General features: G+C 48.5%; 1 protein-coding gene across 1 annotated transcript; it reads right to left on the minus strand.

Moving 5' to 3' along the window:
• Window positions 1-2,680: 2,680 nt before the first annotated feature.
• On the minus strand, window positions 2,681-5,184 carry LOC134339701 (cystatin-like). Its single transcript, XM_063036421.1, has 3 exons — window positions 4,945-5,184; window positions 3,309-3,419; window positions 2,681-3,175 (listed from the first exon to the last, which is right to left on the minus strand). Exons 1-3 carry the CDS (start codon window positions 5,146-5,148, stop codon window positions 3,086-3,088), a joined length of 405 nt encoding a protein of 134 aa, XP_062892491.1. The 5' UTR covers window positions 5,149-5,184; the 3' UTR covers window positions 2,681-3,085.
• Between the last annotated feature and the right edge of the window lie 12,652 nt (window positions 5,185-17,836).

Genomic DNA, 17,836 nt, shown 5'->3' on the forward strand with positions numbered 1-17,836 from the left:
GAGCCAAGAGCTGAAAAGGTGATTGGAAAAAGGGATATGAGAGGATCGTGGGACAGGAGGCCCAGGGAGAAGGAAAAGCGGGAGGGAGGAAACCCAGAGGATGGGCAAGGGGTATAGTCAGAGGGATAGGGGGAGAAAAAGGAGAGAGAGAGAAAGAATGTGTAGCGGAAGTTTGAGAAGTCAATGTTCATGCCGTCAGGTTGGAAACAACCCAGACGGAATATTAGTGTTGTTCCTCCAACCTGAGTGTGGCTTCATCTTTACAGTAGAGGAGGCCGTGGATAGACATATCAGAATGGGAATGGGATATGGAATTAAAATGTGTGGCCTTTGGGAGATGCCATGATCCTCTCATATCCCTTTTGCCAATCACCTGTCCAGCTCTTGGCTCCGTCCCTCCCCCTCCTGTCTTCTCCTATTATTTTGGATCCCCCCCTTCCACTCCCACTTTCAAATCTCGTACTAGCTCCTCCTACAGTTAGTCCTGACAAAGGGTCTCGGCCAGAAATGTCGACTGTACCTCTTCCTAGAAATGTTGCCTGGCCTGCTGCGTTCACCAGCAACTTTGATGTGTGTTGCTTGAATTTCCAGCATCTGCAGAATTCTTCGTGTTTGCATATGTATATATACATTTGCGGCTTAATTATACAATTATGGTAATACCTGGTTAGCCGTTGAGATGAAACACAGATAGTACCGAACGTAGAACGTACAGCGGTCGAGCACAGAAGCGGGTTACTTGGCCCCTCGATGTCCATGACGAGCGATTATACAGGAGTTCCAACTCAAACTTGGTGTCTGTGAGAGAGAGAAAGAGAGATAGTGGCCCGGGGCGTGCATGTTAGTGATAGAGTCCACGTACACAGACACACACACACACACACAAACACACACACACGTAAAGTGCTGTGTTAGTATCCGTTTGACCTGGGGACAGGAGTATTTCTTCTCGATCACCTAGGCATATAGAGGACTCCTGTGGAAGGGACAGTCCGGGATATCAAGCGCAGTCTTCTTGCAGGTGGGGGTCCTCAGGTCCCGGGACAGACGGTAATTTATCCCCACCACACCCTGGAAGAGCACCTTACCGTCAGAGGGGCGGCGAATGATGCAAACATCCTACACCGGGCTACTGGGGAATGGTGCCGAGTGGCAGGCTCCAGGCCTCAGGGCCGTGCTGGCACAGCCAGTGCCCGGGCTCGATGGGAAAGGACCACAGTCTGGGCTCCTGATGCAAGTCTGCTGAGGAAAACCCCTTTGAACCTCTGTAACAGGGGGTGCATGTATCCGGCCGGGAGGGTACGGCAGGTCGCCACCCATCATCTCCTCTCTGCTGTTCAACCTCCACGACCGCTGCCCAACGTCCCCTGCACAGGAGCTCTGCTGTGGGAACAGCCGTCCCGCTCCCCCTCCTTCAACGTCTCCACACACTCCAACAATCCTTCGGCTCCCCGACTCGTCCTCTCCTTCACTCCTACCCGACTCTCCTCTCCAAAGCGTTCGCCCTTCCCTCCCATCTCTCCCCCTCTTCCTCCCCAAACTGCCTTCCATCTTCCACCCGATCCCTTTTCCCTAAACCCCGTCACTAATCGACACGCAAAGTGGTGAAGGAACCCAGCATCCATGGAAAGGAATAAACAGCCGCCGTTTCGGGCCGAGAGCCTTCATCAGGGCTGGAGAGGAAGGGGAAGATGGCAGCATATAAAAACATGATGTGGGAATGAGGATAAGATCAAAGGCGACGGGTGAAGCCAGGTGGGCCGGGGACAGAGGAAAGAATGCGTCTTTTCCCTTCGGGGACGAAACCGCAGTATTGTCTGGATATCGTCGCCGCTGACAACTAGCCTGACGGGGCCCGGTGGTTTGTGACTGAGTGCAGCCGACGGTAAGTTCAGATCGGGAAGCGGAGTGACAGGATGAAATGGATTTTGGCAAGAACTGAGTCGTGGGTAACGGGTTGGGATGAGGAGGTGAAGGGCATTAGGACCGGGGTTGGAGATTTTGTCGACGTTAAGGTAATGAACACTTTCATGTCTGACTGTGACAAAAATCTTCACCCGGTTAGATTGACAGACTTCATAAAACTCAGATCTGGAGTATCGCGTATAGTTCTGATCGCCCCACGAGAGGAAGGACGTTGAGGCTCTGGAGAGTGTTCCTGATTAGAACGTGAAACGGTAGATTTTCCATGATCAATACACTTCATAAAGCCGTGAGAAATAAAGGGAGAATTAGGCCATTTGGCCCGTCGAATCTCCTCCGCCATTTCATCATTTTCCCTCCCAGCCCTCAATCTCCTGCCATCTCCCCGTGTTACTTCATACCCTGATCAGTCGAGAATCTATCAATCTCTGTCTTAAACGTACTCAAAGGCTTGCCTGTGGCAACGAATTCCACAGATTCACCACTCTCTGGCTGAAGAAATTACTGCTCTCCCTCTTAAAAGAACGGCTCCCTATTCTGAGGCCGAGTCCTCTGGTCTCACACCCACCCGCCACATTTGAAATTACACCACTGACTGAGACCCGTCGCTCCTATCGAGATGCAGGGTCTAACCACGATCGCTGAGCGCACTATAGTCCGTGGTGGTCAGTGCTGGGTCGACCTCATTCACCGACTTTCCCTGTTAACATTGCAAACACAGGCAGACTCAGAATGCAAAAGCTTTATTGCGCAAGAATAAAAATATACATTTGCAGATTAATTACAGTATACAATTATGGTAATAACTGGCCAGCCCGCGAGTTGGAGCCCAAATACTACTGAGCACAGAACGTACAGCGGTCTGGCACAGGAGCGGGTTATTTGGCCCCTCGATGTCTATGACGAGCCATCTTTCAAGGGTTCCAACTCAAAGATGGCGTGTGAAAGAGAGAGAGAGAGATAGTAGCCTGGGGAATGTATATTACTGAGCGAGTGTATACACTCGCGCGTTTGTCTGTATGCGTTGTAGAGATTGCATTACGAGGCGCCCCGGGCCGTGGTAAAGTGCTGTATTCGTATCCATTTGACTTGGTCATCAGAATTATTGCTTTAGCTGAGCGGTGCGCGCCACGCTGTGTGCCGCCGGGGTCCTGCAGACCGGTCACTTGGCCGTCCTGGTGCAAGAAGATTCAGTCACGTGCATGGGAGCGAGCGCCGTATGGTCCCAGACCATAAATCTACAGTTCATTGTCTGCGGGGAAAAGCAGAGGCCAGTATTCAAAGAATTTCCCGCCGGATTCATAAATCCCCACCAGGTTCCAGTGTCCCTGGGGTCAGGACCCCCGCCCCTCTCTCCCGAGACCACCAGTGCACTGATCGCTCACCTTGGCATACAGAGGATCCTCGTGGAACGGGCAGTTCCGGGAAACAGAACTCTTCTTGCAGACGGTGGTTCTCAGCTCCAGGGTGAGATGGTACGTGAACACCCACACCACCTGCAAGAGCACCTTACAGTCAGAAAGGCCTCAAAACATCTCTACAGGGTGTCTGTGTGTATCGAGCCAGGAGTGGTCACCCATCTGCACACACCCACCACCTTTACTCTGCTGGTCATAAGAAACAGGAGCAGGAGTCGACCATCTGGCCCGTGGAGCCTGCTCCGCCATTCAATAAGATCATGACTGATCTGACCATGGACTCATCTCCACCTACCTGCCTTTTCCCCATAACCCTTAATTCCCCTACTATGCAAAAATCTATCCAACCTTGTCTTAAATATATTTACTGAGGCAGCCTCCACTGCTTCATTGGGCAGAGAATTCCACAGATTCACCATCCTCTGGGAAAATCAATTCCTCCTCATCTCTGTCTTAAATCTACTCCACTGAATCTTGAGGCTACGTCCCCTAGTTCTAGTCTCACCAACCAGTGGAAACAACGTTCCTGCCTCTATCCTTTCATAATTGTATTTTTCACTAAGATTTCCTCTCATTTTTCTGAATACCAGCAAGTACAGTCCCAGGTGATTCAATCTCTGCTTATAGTCTCACACCCTCCTCTCTAGTCTCAACATGTTGAACCTCCAAAGCCAGTATATCCTTCCTCAAGCAAGGAGACCCGAACTGCACGCAGTACTCCAGGTGCCACGTCAACAGTACCCAGTACAGTTGCAGCATAACCTCCCTGCTCTTGAATTCAATCAATCCAGCAATGAGGGCTACCATCCCATTTGCCTTCTTGATAGCTCGCTGTACATGCAAACCAACCTTTCGTGATTCGTGCACAAGCACTCTCAAGTCCCTCTGCACAACAGCACGCTGCAATCTTTTACCATTTCAATAATAATCTGCTCTTCCTTTTTACCTTCCCAAGTGGATGACCTCGTATTTACCAACATTGTACTCCATCTGACAGACATTTGCCTACTGACTTAACCTATACATATCTCTGTGTAGATTCTCCGTATTCTCCCTCGCCCTCTCCCCCACACCCTTCCCTCCACTCTCCCCTCCTCTTGCCCCTCCCTTCCCCCTCCACCCCATCTTCCCCCGCTCCCACTCCTCAACCCACTCTCCCTCCCACCCCTCCTTTCCTCTCACCTTCTCCTTTTATCCCGTCCATCTCTGCTCCCCATCATCACCTCCCCGACACCTCCTCCCACTCTTCCCCTTACCCCTCTCTTCCGCACTTGCCCTCCTCTGCCCACCGCGTCTATTCCGCACTTACCCCCACACACTCCCCCTCCCCCTCTGCTCCCCAGTTCCCCTCCCCTACTCCCCACTTCCCACTCCTCCTCCCTCCCTCCCCCATCCCTCTCCCTCTCCTCCCCTTCCCCCTGCTCTATCTACCCTTCATCTACATCTCCGCCTTCCCCATATCTCCTCCCCTCACCTCCCCCCTTCCCTGGCTCCCCCTCTTCACTCTCCCCTTCTCCTCCCCGCTCCCTCCGTCCCATCCCTCTTCCCTCCCCTACCCCTCTCCTCCCTCCCCTCCCCTTCCACCTATTTCCCTCCCCATCACCTGTGTCTGGGCCGATATCACTTTCGACACCGCAGTGTGAAACAAGTCGCTGGATCTGCTGTTGAAGTCATCCTCCGCCACCCGGATCGCGTTCACTACCCCGGGGTCATCTTTGGGCACGGGACAGAGGTCGCCCGGCATGCAGGGCGTCACCACCTCCGCCGCCCCCAACATCAACACCAATACCACCAGAACCGGACCCATCTTCCTCCGCAGTAAAGCAAATAACAGGTGCTGGCGTAATTTCCTCCGCCCTTCGCTCGTCACTCCCCCGTCTCTGGCCACGTCATCCTTCTGCGGGACTTCCGCCCCCAATCCACAAGCTCCCCACGTCTTTTTATGACATTGCAAACACGTGAAAGGGGCAGATGCTGGAAATCCAAAGCAACGCACACCACACACAAACACAAAATGCTGGAGGAACTCAGCAGGCTAGGCAGCATCTATTGGGGAAAAGAAAGTATATCGACGTTTCGGGCCGAGACCCTTCGGCAGGACTATGGAAAAGAGAGGTTTTGGGCCAAGATCTTTCTTCAGGACTGAGAGGGAAGGGGAAGGACGTCTGGATAAGCAGCTGGAGGGAGGGGACGGACACCAGCTGGAAGGTGATAGGTGAAGCCGTGTGGGAGGGAGAGAGGAAGGAACCAGAGGGGAGAGGAGAATGGACCATAGGGAAGGGAAGGAGGAGGGAACCCAGGTGAAGGTAATGAGAAGTGAGTGGTCAGAGTTGGGAACAGGAAGAAGGGGGTGGGGAACGATTTTATACCACAAGGAGAAAATTAATATTCATGACATTGTGGTGAAGGCTTCCGAGACGGAATATAAGGTGTTTTTTCTCCACTCTGAGGATGTCCACATTTTGGCACAGTTTGGCCTTGGACCGACGCGCCAGAACGGAAACGGGAATAGAAATCGAAATCAAGAGTTTCGGCCACGGCGAGTCCCGCTTGTGGCAGACGGGGGTGGTGGTGGTGCAGGTGCTGGAAGTGGCCCCTTAATTTCCTACGGTGTTGACTGTTCGTCAGCTAAACTAGGCCGGGAAACTCACCACGTAACTTGTAATTGGTCGAATCTTGCACTTTTTCGCCTCTACAGGACCAAGAATGTGACAGCTCAACAACTTAAAACATGAATTCTACTCTCCTCTGTGTACCAATACTCATTCAAACCGCTCCCCCACTTCTAAAAACCACGAACGGGAATCTCCCATTGTTCAGAAGTCATATCCTTCCTCTCCCAGCCCCTGGCATGCACTTTCTTCCTTGCGATGATGACTCTTCCAGGTCATCACTATTATGCATTTGCAGCCTCTCCCTTCTGTTCATTCCATTCCAGTTCAAATGTTGCTTTTCAGTGTCAGCGTTATCTGACTGTCCTACAACACCTTCCCACTGGATATAGTCAGACAGCTACGCAGCTTCTCTTGTCTCCTTCTATTCTTGTTCAAACCAGGTCACTTAGACAGTGGGCCGACGTACCGAGACGACTTCTGCAAACCTGACATTGTACTCAACGCACAGCTTATGTGAGAATGATCCAGCATTTAGCAGAAACTCATCGTCACAATGTTCAATTGCACTGATTCGATTACCCCTGAGTAAGAATAAGTTCTCAAACAGTTCACAAGATGGAGGCTACAGGGCAGCCGCACAAAATGGCACACTCCATTCCGACAAGTACATGGCAAGAACAAAGACAATTGGTTTGTCTGTTTCCACTAACCTTGACCCATTCGAGTTTGACACTTTCTTCCATATTATCACTCCCCACGGCCGACAATGGGTCTCACCAACATAGAGGAGGCTGCGTCAGGAGCACCAAATACAATGGACGACTCCAGCAGATTCGCAGGTGAAGTGCTGCCTCACCTGGAAGGACAGTTTGGGGCCCTCAGTGGAGGTGATTGGGCAGGTTAGGCCACCTTGAGGTGTAACTGTCTGGAGGGAGATTAGTGGGGAGGGATGAATGGATAAGGGAATTATAGAGGGAGCGATCCCTGTGGAAAGTAGAGTGTTGGGGGCGGGGGCAGTGGAAGTTGTGGACGATGATGTGTTGGGTGTGGGGGGCTGACGGAGAGGTATGCAAGATCAAAAGGGACTCCGTCACTATTAAGACAGCGGGAAGATGGTGTGAACATGGATGATCGGAAAATGGAGGAGATGCGGGTGAGGGCAGCATCAATAATGGGGGGGGGGCGTTCTTTAAAGAAGGAGGACATCTCTGATGTCCTGGAATGGAAAGCCTCGTACTGAAGGTGAAGAGACTGAGAAGAGCAAATACTATTTTTCCCGGAGACTGGGTGGGAAGAATTATGGTCGAGGTAACCATGGGGATCAGGTCTATAAAAGATATCAGTTGACTGGTTGTATACAGAGACAGAGAGAAGGAGTATGGGGAGGGAGGTGTCAGAGATAAACCAAGTGAATGTAAGGGCCGGGTGGAAGTTAAAGCCAAGGTTGATAAAATTGACGAGCTCAGCGTGGGTGGATGAAACGGCGCCGATGCTGTCGTCAGTGCCGCGAGGGAGGAGTTGGAGGTTAGAACCGGGGAAGCCTTCGAGCATAGGCCGTTCTGTGCAGCCGACATGAACGGGCAGGCATAGGTCGGGCCCGTGCCGGCGCCCTTGGCTACTCTTTAGGTTCAGAGAGAGAGAGAGAGGAGAGCGGACCGGGTCTGCCAGGCGGAGGAAGATGGTGCTGGAGTGGGATTGGGTGGTTCTTCTGTCAAGGAAGAAGCGGAAAGTCTTTGAAGCCTTCCTGATTGGGGAGGGGGGAGGTGGAAGGGAGGAAGAGAGAGTGAACATCCAAGGTAAAGATGAAGTGGTCAGGGCCAGGGAGTCGAAGGTTACGGAGAAAAGAGAAGGCATGAGAACTGTAAAATAATATTAAGAGTCCAGTGGGAAAAGACCCGAGAGCTCAAACGGGATTAAAAACAAAAATGGTCCTTTGATGTACGTTCTCTGATATAGACTTCGATCCCAGACCATTAAGAACTTTAAAAAGAAGTAAGGAAACCTTAAGATCTATACCAAAACATCCAGGAAGCCATTGCAGAGTAGGTCGGGCAGGAATGATGTTCTCCCTCAAAGTCTAGCGCTGGTGTTCTGAATGATTTTGCGCACAAACGCCCTCTTGTTCACCGCTCCTCGTTTCAGAGAAATGTGCAAAAAAACCTCACAAAAACAGAAACAAAACATCCAGTAAGTGGCTGTTCTGTGGGGAAAAACACCCTGCTCATGTGTGGTTGGAGTGGTTGGGCGTATTCTGGATTTGGGGTATATGGCAAATAGTAATTTCACCAGCGACCAATCTTCAGACCTGAACGTGGATTGTAGATTGAATTCAAAGTGCAGTCATGAACAATAGGTCTCCTGGAGCCGTCCGCTGGAGTCGATTGCAAACCGGATAACGCTGCTTAACACACATAGTGGGTGTCTGGAGTGTGGGCGCGAAGTGAAAGGTGATTGAAAACTACATGTAATCTTATGGAAGCACTGTAGATACATTGTAACTATAGAATGGTCCTGCTCTTGCCTTTGATCTCTACCATATATAAATGTCACAGAGTATTGGGTCGGGAGGCCTCTTCCTCCGAGAGCGTCTCATTTTGTTGGATAAAACTGTTCTGTATCCACCAGCTTCATTCAGTGTCTCACTGGCAACTTTGTTCTCGTTACCAGAGGAGAATGGCCAGACTGGTTCAAGCTGACAGGAAGGCGACAGTAACTCAAATAACCACCCGTTACAACAGTGGTATGCGGAAAAGCATCTCTGAACACACAACATGTCGAACCTTGAAGTGGACCGGCTACAGCAGAAGATCCTGAACATACACTCAGCGGCCAGTTTCTTTAGATACAGGAGGCACCTGATGTAGTGGCCATTGAGTGTACAAGACATTCGATAAGCTGTTGTCAAAGGAAAAGTGAAATTTATTATCAGGGTCACAACATACAACCCTGAGATTCATTTTCCTGCGGGTATACTCAAGCAAATCTATAGAATAGTAACTGTAAAGAGGATCAGTGAAAGATTAACCAGAGAGCAGAAGACAACAAACTGTGCAAATGCGAATATCAATAAATAACGAGAACATGAGATAAATAGTCCTTAAAGTGAGATCACTGGTTGTGGGGACATCTCAACAGATGAGTGTAGTTATCCCCTTTTGTTCGAGATCCTGATCGTTCAGGGGTAGCAACTGTTCCTGAACCTGGTGATGCGAGTCCTGAGGCTCTTGTACCTCCTAGCGGATGGCAGCAGCGAGAAGAGAACACGGCCTGGGTGGTGGGGGTCTCTGATGATCGCGTCAGCTTTTCTACAGCGGCGTTTCACGCAGGTTTTGTCGTGGTTTTTACAAATGACAAGGAAGCGCCGAAGATTCACAAGAGATTTTAAACTTTAATTTGCAAAGTAAAGCTGAGACAGACAGTGGACTAGGCTCTGTAAGTCTACCACTGAATGCCTGTCGATGTTTTCACACAGCATTCTTTATAGCACCCCTTCTGGGTTAGCAGCATTAACATATTAGCATATGTTGCTTGTTGTTTGTTTGTTTGTGTTGTTATTAGCATATCTCTGTAAGTTTCACTTTAGCTAATAAATCAATTACTCTTATCTCTCTTACTTGGCTACATTCGTTTTTCTCGAGGAATGAAAAGTAAACAGGTTTCATTCAAAGGTTACACCCCAAATACCATAGTAATCCCACGCACTCAGTAACAGACATTTAATGCATAGTAAAGGCATGGTCAACATCTGAATAAACACCTGATACGCAATAAAAGCACACTTAAAATAAACACTTAGAAAACAGAGTTAAAATGTTTTCCAATATAATCCTTGCTTTGAGACTTACAAAGTCTCACATAGAGAGAGGAATCTACGAGTCCACACACAAAAGCTCAAATAAACTCCAGAATTTACTCCCAAATCTGGGACAAACTATAACTTCTTGTGCTTAGAACTCGAAGTGTTCTCTCCCTACCTTCCTAGGCCACTGAGCCAAAAACCTGTCCCTTCGTGTCTGATACAGGAAAAAAGACTCGGGAGCCTTTACAGTCTACTGCCACATTATCATTTCGCTCCTGTACATCTGCATGTCGCGTAAGCTGTAACAGAACATCATCGGTATTTCTCTTTCCACTGGACTTGATTCAGCAATTTCCAGGAGCATCGGAAAGCGTTTTGATGCGGTCTGCACTATAAGAGAATTGAGACCCGGAAGAAAACAGCACAAAACAATTGAAAACAACAGGAATTCTGCAGATGCTGGAAATTCAAGCAACATACATCAAAGTTGCTGGTGAACGCAGCAGGCCAAGCAGCATCCGTAGGAAGAGGTGCAGTCGACTTTTCAGGCCGAGACCCTTCGTCAGGACTAACTGAAGGAAGAGTGAGTAAGGGATTTGAAAGCTGGAGGGGGAGGGGGAGATCCAAAATGATAGGAGAAGACAGGAGGGGGAGGGATAGAGCCGAGAGTTGGACAGGTGATAGGCAAAAGGGAATACGAGAGGATCATGGGACAGGAGGTCCGGGAAGAAAGACAAGGGGGGGGTGACCCAGAGGATGGGCAAGAGGTATATTCAGAGGGACAGAGGGAGAAAAAGGAGAGTGAGAGAAAGAATGTGTGCATAAAAGTGAGTAACAGATGGGGTACGAGGGGGAGGTGGGGCCTTAGCGGAAGTTAGAGAAGTCGATGTTCATGCCATCAGGTTGGAGGCTACCCACCTTCCGCTAAGGCCCCACCTCCCCCTCGTACCCCATCTGTTACTCATTTTTATGCACACATTCTTTCTCTCACTCTCCTTTTTCTCCCTCTGTCCCTCTGAATATACCTCTTGCCCATCCTCTGGGTCACCCCCCCCTTGTCTTTCTTCCCGGACCTCCTGTCCCATGATCCTCTCGTATCCCCTTTTGCCAATCACCTGTCCAGTTCTTGGCTCCATCCCTCCCCCTCCTGTCTTCTCCTATCATTTTGGATCTCCCCCTCCCCCTCCAGCTTTCAAATCCCTTACTCACTCTTCCTTCAATTAGTCCCGACGAAGGGTCTCGGCCTGAAACGTCGACTGCAACTCTTCCTACAGATGCTGCTTGGCCTGCTGCGTTCACAAAACAATTGCACAGCTTACCAATACAATACCTACAGTTATCGCTATCTTGGTTAGCCATGCTCCCCATCCCCCTAGTTTACCATCTAACCAGTCAACTAACTGATGTCCAAACCCTGCGTTCTGTCTAACCTCTCCTCTCAGACTTTTCAATTTGTTCATTGCTCTGGTAAATGATTCCTCCGGACTAGTGTTATTTGGTATAAAAGTACAGCACTGTTCTCCAAACATTACACAAACTCCTCCTTTTTCTGCCAATAGCCAGTCTAACACCTGTCTATTCTGCCACGCCACTCGACTAGTTGCATCCAGCTGTTCCCCTAGTGCCTCCAGCGCATCATCGGTGTAGTTAATAAATCTCTGTTGATTATAATATATATAATTTATCCACTCAACGTTTTTGCTAACCCCTATCACAGGTATAATCGCTTCCCAGCCAGCAGCAATCTCGTTTCTTGCCTTAAACTCGTTAGGTATCCCTCTTGGTTGTCCTATACTATCGATTCGGATCGTTGGGTCAGGTTCATATTTTCACCTCTTCCGCCGCAGTGTCTGCTGCTTCGAAGCGTCAAATTGTACTTCAGGGGATACTACAACTTCTTGGATCAGCAAAACCCGTGTACATGCACCTGCCCAACTAAGGGGAAGCGTGGATCTCAGGCCTTCCTCCATTCCGCACAACCACCAAGTGTCCGCTAACGGAATGTTCTGGACCTCCAACGCACCTTCGGGTGGAGGGGTACCTACTATGTATCTTCGGCCTGGGGTTACATCCCAAGTCTGGACGCAGTTACCCCTAAAATGGCCAACAGAAAAAGCACCTGTACGTGTAAAGCGTTCATAATTCAAATGAGCCTGCATTATCAATTTTCCCACGGCGGGGGTCTGATTTCTTTTACTAATGGACCAAGGTCTGCTATAATTACATTTATGGGCGAGCGCATTTCGATCGAATTGCGAGGAGGCTTGGGATAGCATACACCAATGAGGGCAATATGAGGTGTTATCAGTACAGATTAACAAGGATCAGTCCCGCTACAAATTCCCATGCTGCAAGTCTTGACTACACTTGGACACTGCCGCGCACACTGCCCCCCTCCGCTCCTTTCGCCATTGTGTGCAGGTGGAGGAGTTATAAGGCATGGGGGCTACGTGTTGCACGGGCTTCGCCCTGGAGCACAGGTAACAATTCTGTCTCTCCATCATTCCTGCTGTGTATTGTGCCCATTGGTACCACTGGCTAGTACGTGTCTGCTGCCACTGCAAAGAGATAACTGTTGCGCTCCGCTTACTCCTTTCATTTAAGGTTTGCGGAGTCCTAACATTCCGATGCCATATCGGCTAAATTACTGATTTCCAAGTCCATACAAGGGTGTGCGGGTGTATCATCCCAAGGGGCAAGACTGGTCGGTCCCAAGTCATCCTCACTATCTGAAGGAGTACTACTATCCACAACCCCATCCTTAGGGTCACCAGACCTGTTCTCAAAACCAAAATCTTCCCTTATGGTCTGATCAAACTCCTGTGGTACAGTGACAGCTTCTTGTTCCTCTTGTCTGTCCCCTGCTATCCGTTCCTCTTCACCACTTACCTCGGGTTCCACACCTGACTGTACCTGCGGGACTGCTCTGGTGCAGTGATTCAGATAGTACCAGGTGGAGCGTCCCTCTATTGAACTGCGGTGGGTGACGCCTGGGTTACCGTAAAAGGCCCTTCCCTTCTTGGTTCGTTCCACTTTCTTCGAAAAACTCGCACATAAACCTGACCTCCTGGCTTGATTGGTTCTTCCCTTTGCACGATCTCTGGCTCTTTCCGTTTTTCCTGTGCATAGACAGACTTATGTATCATGGTTAGCTGCTGCATATATTCTTTTAGTTCTACTTCCAATTGTTCCAAGCTAGGCCCTTTGTATGGTCCTCTCCACTGGGGCACTGGCATGGGCCTTCCTGTTAGCATTTCATGCGGTGTTAGACACGTCAATCGATTAGTTTGCATGCGGTAACTTATTAAAGCTAACGGCAGCGCGTCAATCCAGTTGAGTTTAGCGCCCGCTTTAATTCTTTCCACCATGCCCTGCGACTGAGGGTGATACACGCATCCAAACCTCTGCTTTATTCTTAGTGCTTGCAATACTAATTTGACCACCTTTTGGATAAACGCTGAACCATTGTCTCAGCAGACTTGTGTAGGTATTCCGAATCTTGGGATCACTTTGTTTGTCAGGAATTTTACCACTGTTCCTGCCCCTTGATCTTTCGACGGTACCGCTTCTACCCATCTACTGAATCTAACAATTACTACTAACATGTATCTTTTCCCTCTTACTGTCCTTATCACGTCTACGTAGTCAATCACTAAATGTTTAAAAGGCCCTTCGGGCACGGTTATATGCCCTATTGGGGTTGTAACTCCTTTCCGAACATTATTCTGTGCACATACCTCGCACTGCGACAGCACATGATCTACTGAAGCCTGTATACAAGGCGACCAAAAACCGTCCTTTTTTATTTTCCCTATCACTTCCTCCCTTGCACAATGACCCATCCCATGCGTATATGCCGAATCAGTATAAATGTCTACTTTCTCACCTTCCATCATTTCGCACGCTGCTGTCAGGGCTTTGATTTGCGCTAATTGAGCGGAACACGGTTGGGGGCAAGCTTCCATTCTAATAGTCTTAAAGCTTGTCTGATCCTGCTGCACTACTGAGAAACCTTCATGATTTCCATCATAATCCCTATAACAGGAGCCATCTACAAACAAAACCTTTTTTATCTTTCTCTTCTGGTACATCCAATCGTAAATCTGCTCTGAATTTGGCAAATGCCATTGTTTCCCTTACACAGCCATGGGGTTCTCCTTTATGACCCAAAGGGGACATAATTAGCTATATTACTGGTAGTACATCTCTGTATAGTTATATCTGGAAATGCCAATAACATCTGATATGCTGTTAATCTGGCTGGTGTCAACACGAATTTACCTCTTTCCAGTAATTCTGTTACTGTACCTTATGATGTGTGTACAGGATCACAGGGTAACCCATGGTCACGGATGATGCCTTTTCATAGGCATAGTACAATGCTACTAGCCCCTGATGACAGGGTGTGTACCCCCGAGCCACTTCATCCAATTTCGCACTATAGTATGCTATTGGTTGTTTTGCTTTTCCTCTGCCTGTCTTTTGTGTTAGAACCGCCGCGACATAGCCTTCCTGCCGGTTGGATGCATACAAATGGAAGTCCTTTTCATAGCCAGGCAAAGCTAACGCTGGGGCTGACTGCAATTCCTGTTTAATAGTATTAAGCGCTATTTCCAGCTCCCTTGTTATCACTGGGTAATGTCCCTTCCCACCTGGGTTCTCTGGGCACCCCTAGCATCTTGCACAGGGGCTCACGGGTCCGTCTGTGACCGTGGGAGCTGGTCCTTGGCTAACCTGCGGTTCCCTTCTCATCGGTTCCTGCTGGTACGTGACGGGCCATGAACTGAGTGAACAGTCTCTTCTCATGTGTCCTGACTGTTTACACCCCCAGCACAATCTCTCTATCTCTCTCTCTCTCTCTTGTCTCCTCACTGGCCCTCTTTGTCCATAGTATCTCTGTCCCCCTCCTTGGGATTTCCAGTCCTGTCTGGGCTGCTGTTTAAATTTACTCTGTTCCTGATAGGGCATTCATAGGAATGCTCCTCCAAAGATGTTTATTATTGGCATAGGGTTTTCTGGCCCCTGTCTGACAGCGCGACCGGTTCCTCCATACAGTGGTGTTTCATTCATTTCAACGGTTGCACTCAAATCGGGTGCGACTGGCAGCATCTCTTTTCCCTGCTCTTTTCCCTTCTTTTCAAGTTCTTCAAGCTGCATTTGCATTCGCTTTCTTTGCACCTCTTCCTGCTCTCAATCAGCTTCTGTTTGTCTTTCCGATATTTCTCAACCGCATGGACTACGTGGTCTCTAAATTCTTGTGAGTTCATTGACGTCAGTCCGACCTCTTCCTCCAGTTTATATTTAACTTGCGTCCAAAACGGCGGTTCGGAACAGTACGGTCGTAAACGAGTTGTCTTCCACTTCTTGCTCAGTCTCCAGCCTCCACCTTTTCAACTGATTTTCTACATAGGCTGCTGGATTCTCAGTGTCCCCCAGCGGATCCCCTTTCAAAGCTTCGGGGTCCACTTTGGGTGGGTACAGCTTCCTGAGGGCCTGCCATACCCTCTGCCTCACTTGGTCAAGGCTGGTCCGGTCAGTCATTGGGCTGAACGCATTTAGTAGTCCAGCCGTTTCCATCAGCTCTTTTAATTTGGAAGTTCCCATCAACCTTATCAGCAGTGCCTTCAAATCTCCCATAGCCAATAACCGTCCCGTAGTTTCTCCTTCAAAGGCTCTAATCCACTTCCCTGCTCCTTCATGTAAGCTAGGCAGGGTGTTTTTCAGCCCTTCCAAGTCCTAGGATCCCCAAGGAACATACTGTACTTGTCCTGACCCCTTTGCTAACAACGGCATCACTTTTTCCTTTTCTCCCCGTATTCTGATTTTCCTCCTCACCCGACTCCTCGTATTTTCTTCTTTCTTCCTCGGTATCCCAGACTTTAAACTTTCCCTCCAGTTCTAGTTCTCCTGATAATACAGGACACTGTTTAAGAGTTTCCTTCTCGTAATAAGGGGAAGGGGTTTCTACATTTCACAGGTCTGTGTATAGAGTCGGTTCCTTATTCTCTTTCTCCTGTGGTTTACCAGACTGCTTTTCTTGTTTCTCAGTGTCTTCTTTACTTGCTACTGATATTCTTCCTTTCTTTCTCAATCTTTCTCCCTCCATCCTAAAGAGTTTTAACACTTCTATCTCCTATTTTCTTTTTCTCCCTCTTTTCTTGGATTTATTTCTTGGTTTGTGATTTTTAATCAGCGCCTCCATTTCCTCACATAAACTTACATCAAATGTTCCTTCTTTCGGTCACTTCGTGACCAGATTTTTGGTTCTTTTTTCCCATTTTTCTGAAATTTCCGCGATCTTACCTTGACACAGCGGGAATATTTTGCTCCGTATTGCTACTGCCGTTCCTTTCCCTATCATGTTGTCCTTCCCCTTTTTAAGGTATTCTTGACGTCTCACACCTTGGTAATGCTATTTTCTGAAACCCATTTCTCTATCTAACCTTTTGGCTTCTTCTCACGAGCGTCTAAATTTTCTACTTAAGCTAACCTTATCTTCTATTCTGTTCTGCACGTGCAGACCCCTTTCTCGGGCGGTATCCGCAGAACCTTCTTTTTGCACATCCTGAATTCCAGGGGTCCCCAACCTATTTTGCATTGCGGACCGGTTTATTATTGACAATATTCTTGCCGACCGGGGAGACCCTTCGGCAGTTATTTCACACTTCTGAGTCCCCGAGATCTCCGCAAAAACCAACAGAATTCTTAGTCCAAGTTGTCGCTAAAAAGAGCTTACCTTTGTTTGGGTGCACCCTGAATTCTGTTAACTCAGTGGAGGTCCCCAGGGACCGGGAAGCGCCCTCAATCTGCCGTTTCCTTCTTCCACGGGTCTCTTCCCGATCCTGCCGACTACGCCAGTTTTGTCGTGTTTTTACAAATGACAAAGGAGACGCCGAAGATTCTCCAAAGAATTTTAAACTTTAATTTGCAAATCAATGAAGAGACAGACAGTGGGTTAGCCTCTGTAAGTCTGCCTGCCTGTCTCACACAACATTTTTCTAGGCCTTCTTCCGGCTTAACAGCATTAGCGTATCCCTGTAAGTTTTACTATAGCTAATTAATCAATCTACTTGGTTAAATTCTTCTTTCTCAAGAGGTCAAAATTACACAGGTTTCGTTCAATGGTTACATAGTTGAAATACCATAGTAATCCCCTACACACTCAATAACAGACACTTACTGCATAGTAAACTCCTGAATAAACACTTGATGCGCAATAAAAGCACACTGAAATAAACGCTTTGAAAACAGAGTGCTACAATGTTTTCCAATATCATTTCCTTGATGAAAATAGTTTTAAGACCATAAGATATAGGAGTAAAATTAGGCCTTCGAGTCTGCTCCGTCATTTCATCCATTTTCCCTGTCATTCCCCAACCTCCTACATCCTTCTCCTCTGCCCCCCATCCCTTCCTGCCCTGATCAATCAAGAATCTATCAATCTCTGCCTTAAAATAAACATGAAGACTTGGCCTCCACAGCCGCCTATGGCAAAGAATTTCAAACAATCGCTCTGGCTAAAGAAATTACTCATCACCCTTCTCAAAGGTCAGCGCTCTATTGTTAGACACGCCCGTCACGTTTGAAATTGCACCGCTGACTGAGACCCGTCGCTCCGATCAAGGTGCAGGGTGTAACCGCGATCGCCGAGCTCACTACAGCCCGTGGTGGTCAGTGCTGGGCCGACCTCATTCACCCAGTTACCTTATTAACATTGCAAGCACAGGCAGACTCAGAATGCAAAAGCTTTATTGCGCAAGAATAAAAAATTATATATATACATCAAAGTTGCTGGTGAACGCAGCAGGCCAGGCAGCATCTCTAGGAAGAGGAACAGTGGACGTTTTGGGCCGCGACCCCTCGTCAGGACTAACTGAAAGAAGAGCTAGTACGAGATTTGAAAGTGGGAGGGGTAGGGGTAGATCTAAAATGATCGGAGAAGACAGGAGGAAGAGGGATGGAGCCAAGAGCTGGACAGGTGATTGGCAAAAGAGATATGAGAGGATCATGGGACAGGAGGCCCAGGGAGAAGGAAAAGGAGGATGGGGATAAACCCCAGAGGATGGGCAAGGCATATAGTG

Source organism: Mobula hypostoma, chromosome 30 (assembly GCF_963921235.1).
Source record: "Mobula hypostoma chromosome 30, sMobHyp1.1, whole genome shotgun sequence".
Classification (NCBI taxonomy): domain Eukaryota; kingdom Metazoa; phylum Chordata; class Chondrichthyes; order Myliobatiformes; family Myliobatidae; genus Mobula; species Mobula hypostoma.

What these genes read in the sequence shown, in the direction of transcription:
- LOC134339701 (XM_063036421.1), bottom strand. Translation starts at nt 5,148, where the DNA reads ATGGGTCCGGTTCTGGTGGTATTGGTGTTGATGTTGGGGGCGGCGGAG. An exon ending in TGATATCGGCCCAGACACAG is followed by an intron (nt 3,420 to 4,944) that starts GTGATGGGGAGG and finishes GTGCTCTTGCAG; the next exon opens with GTGGTGTGGGTGTTCACGTA. An exon ending in AGGATCCTCTGTATGCCAAG is followed by an intron (nt 3,176 to 3,308) that starts GTGAGCGATCAG and finishes TTTTCCCCGCAG; the next exon opens with ACAATGAACTGTAGATTTAT.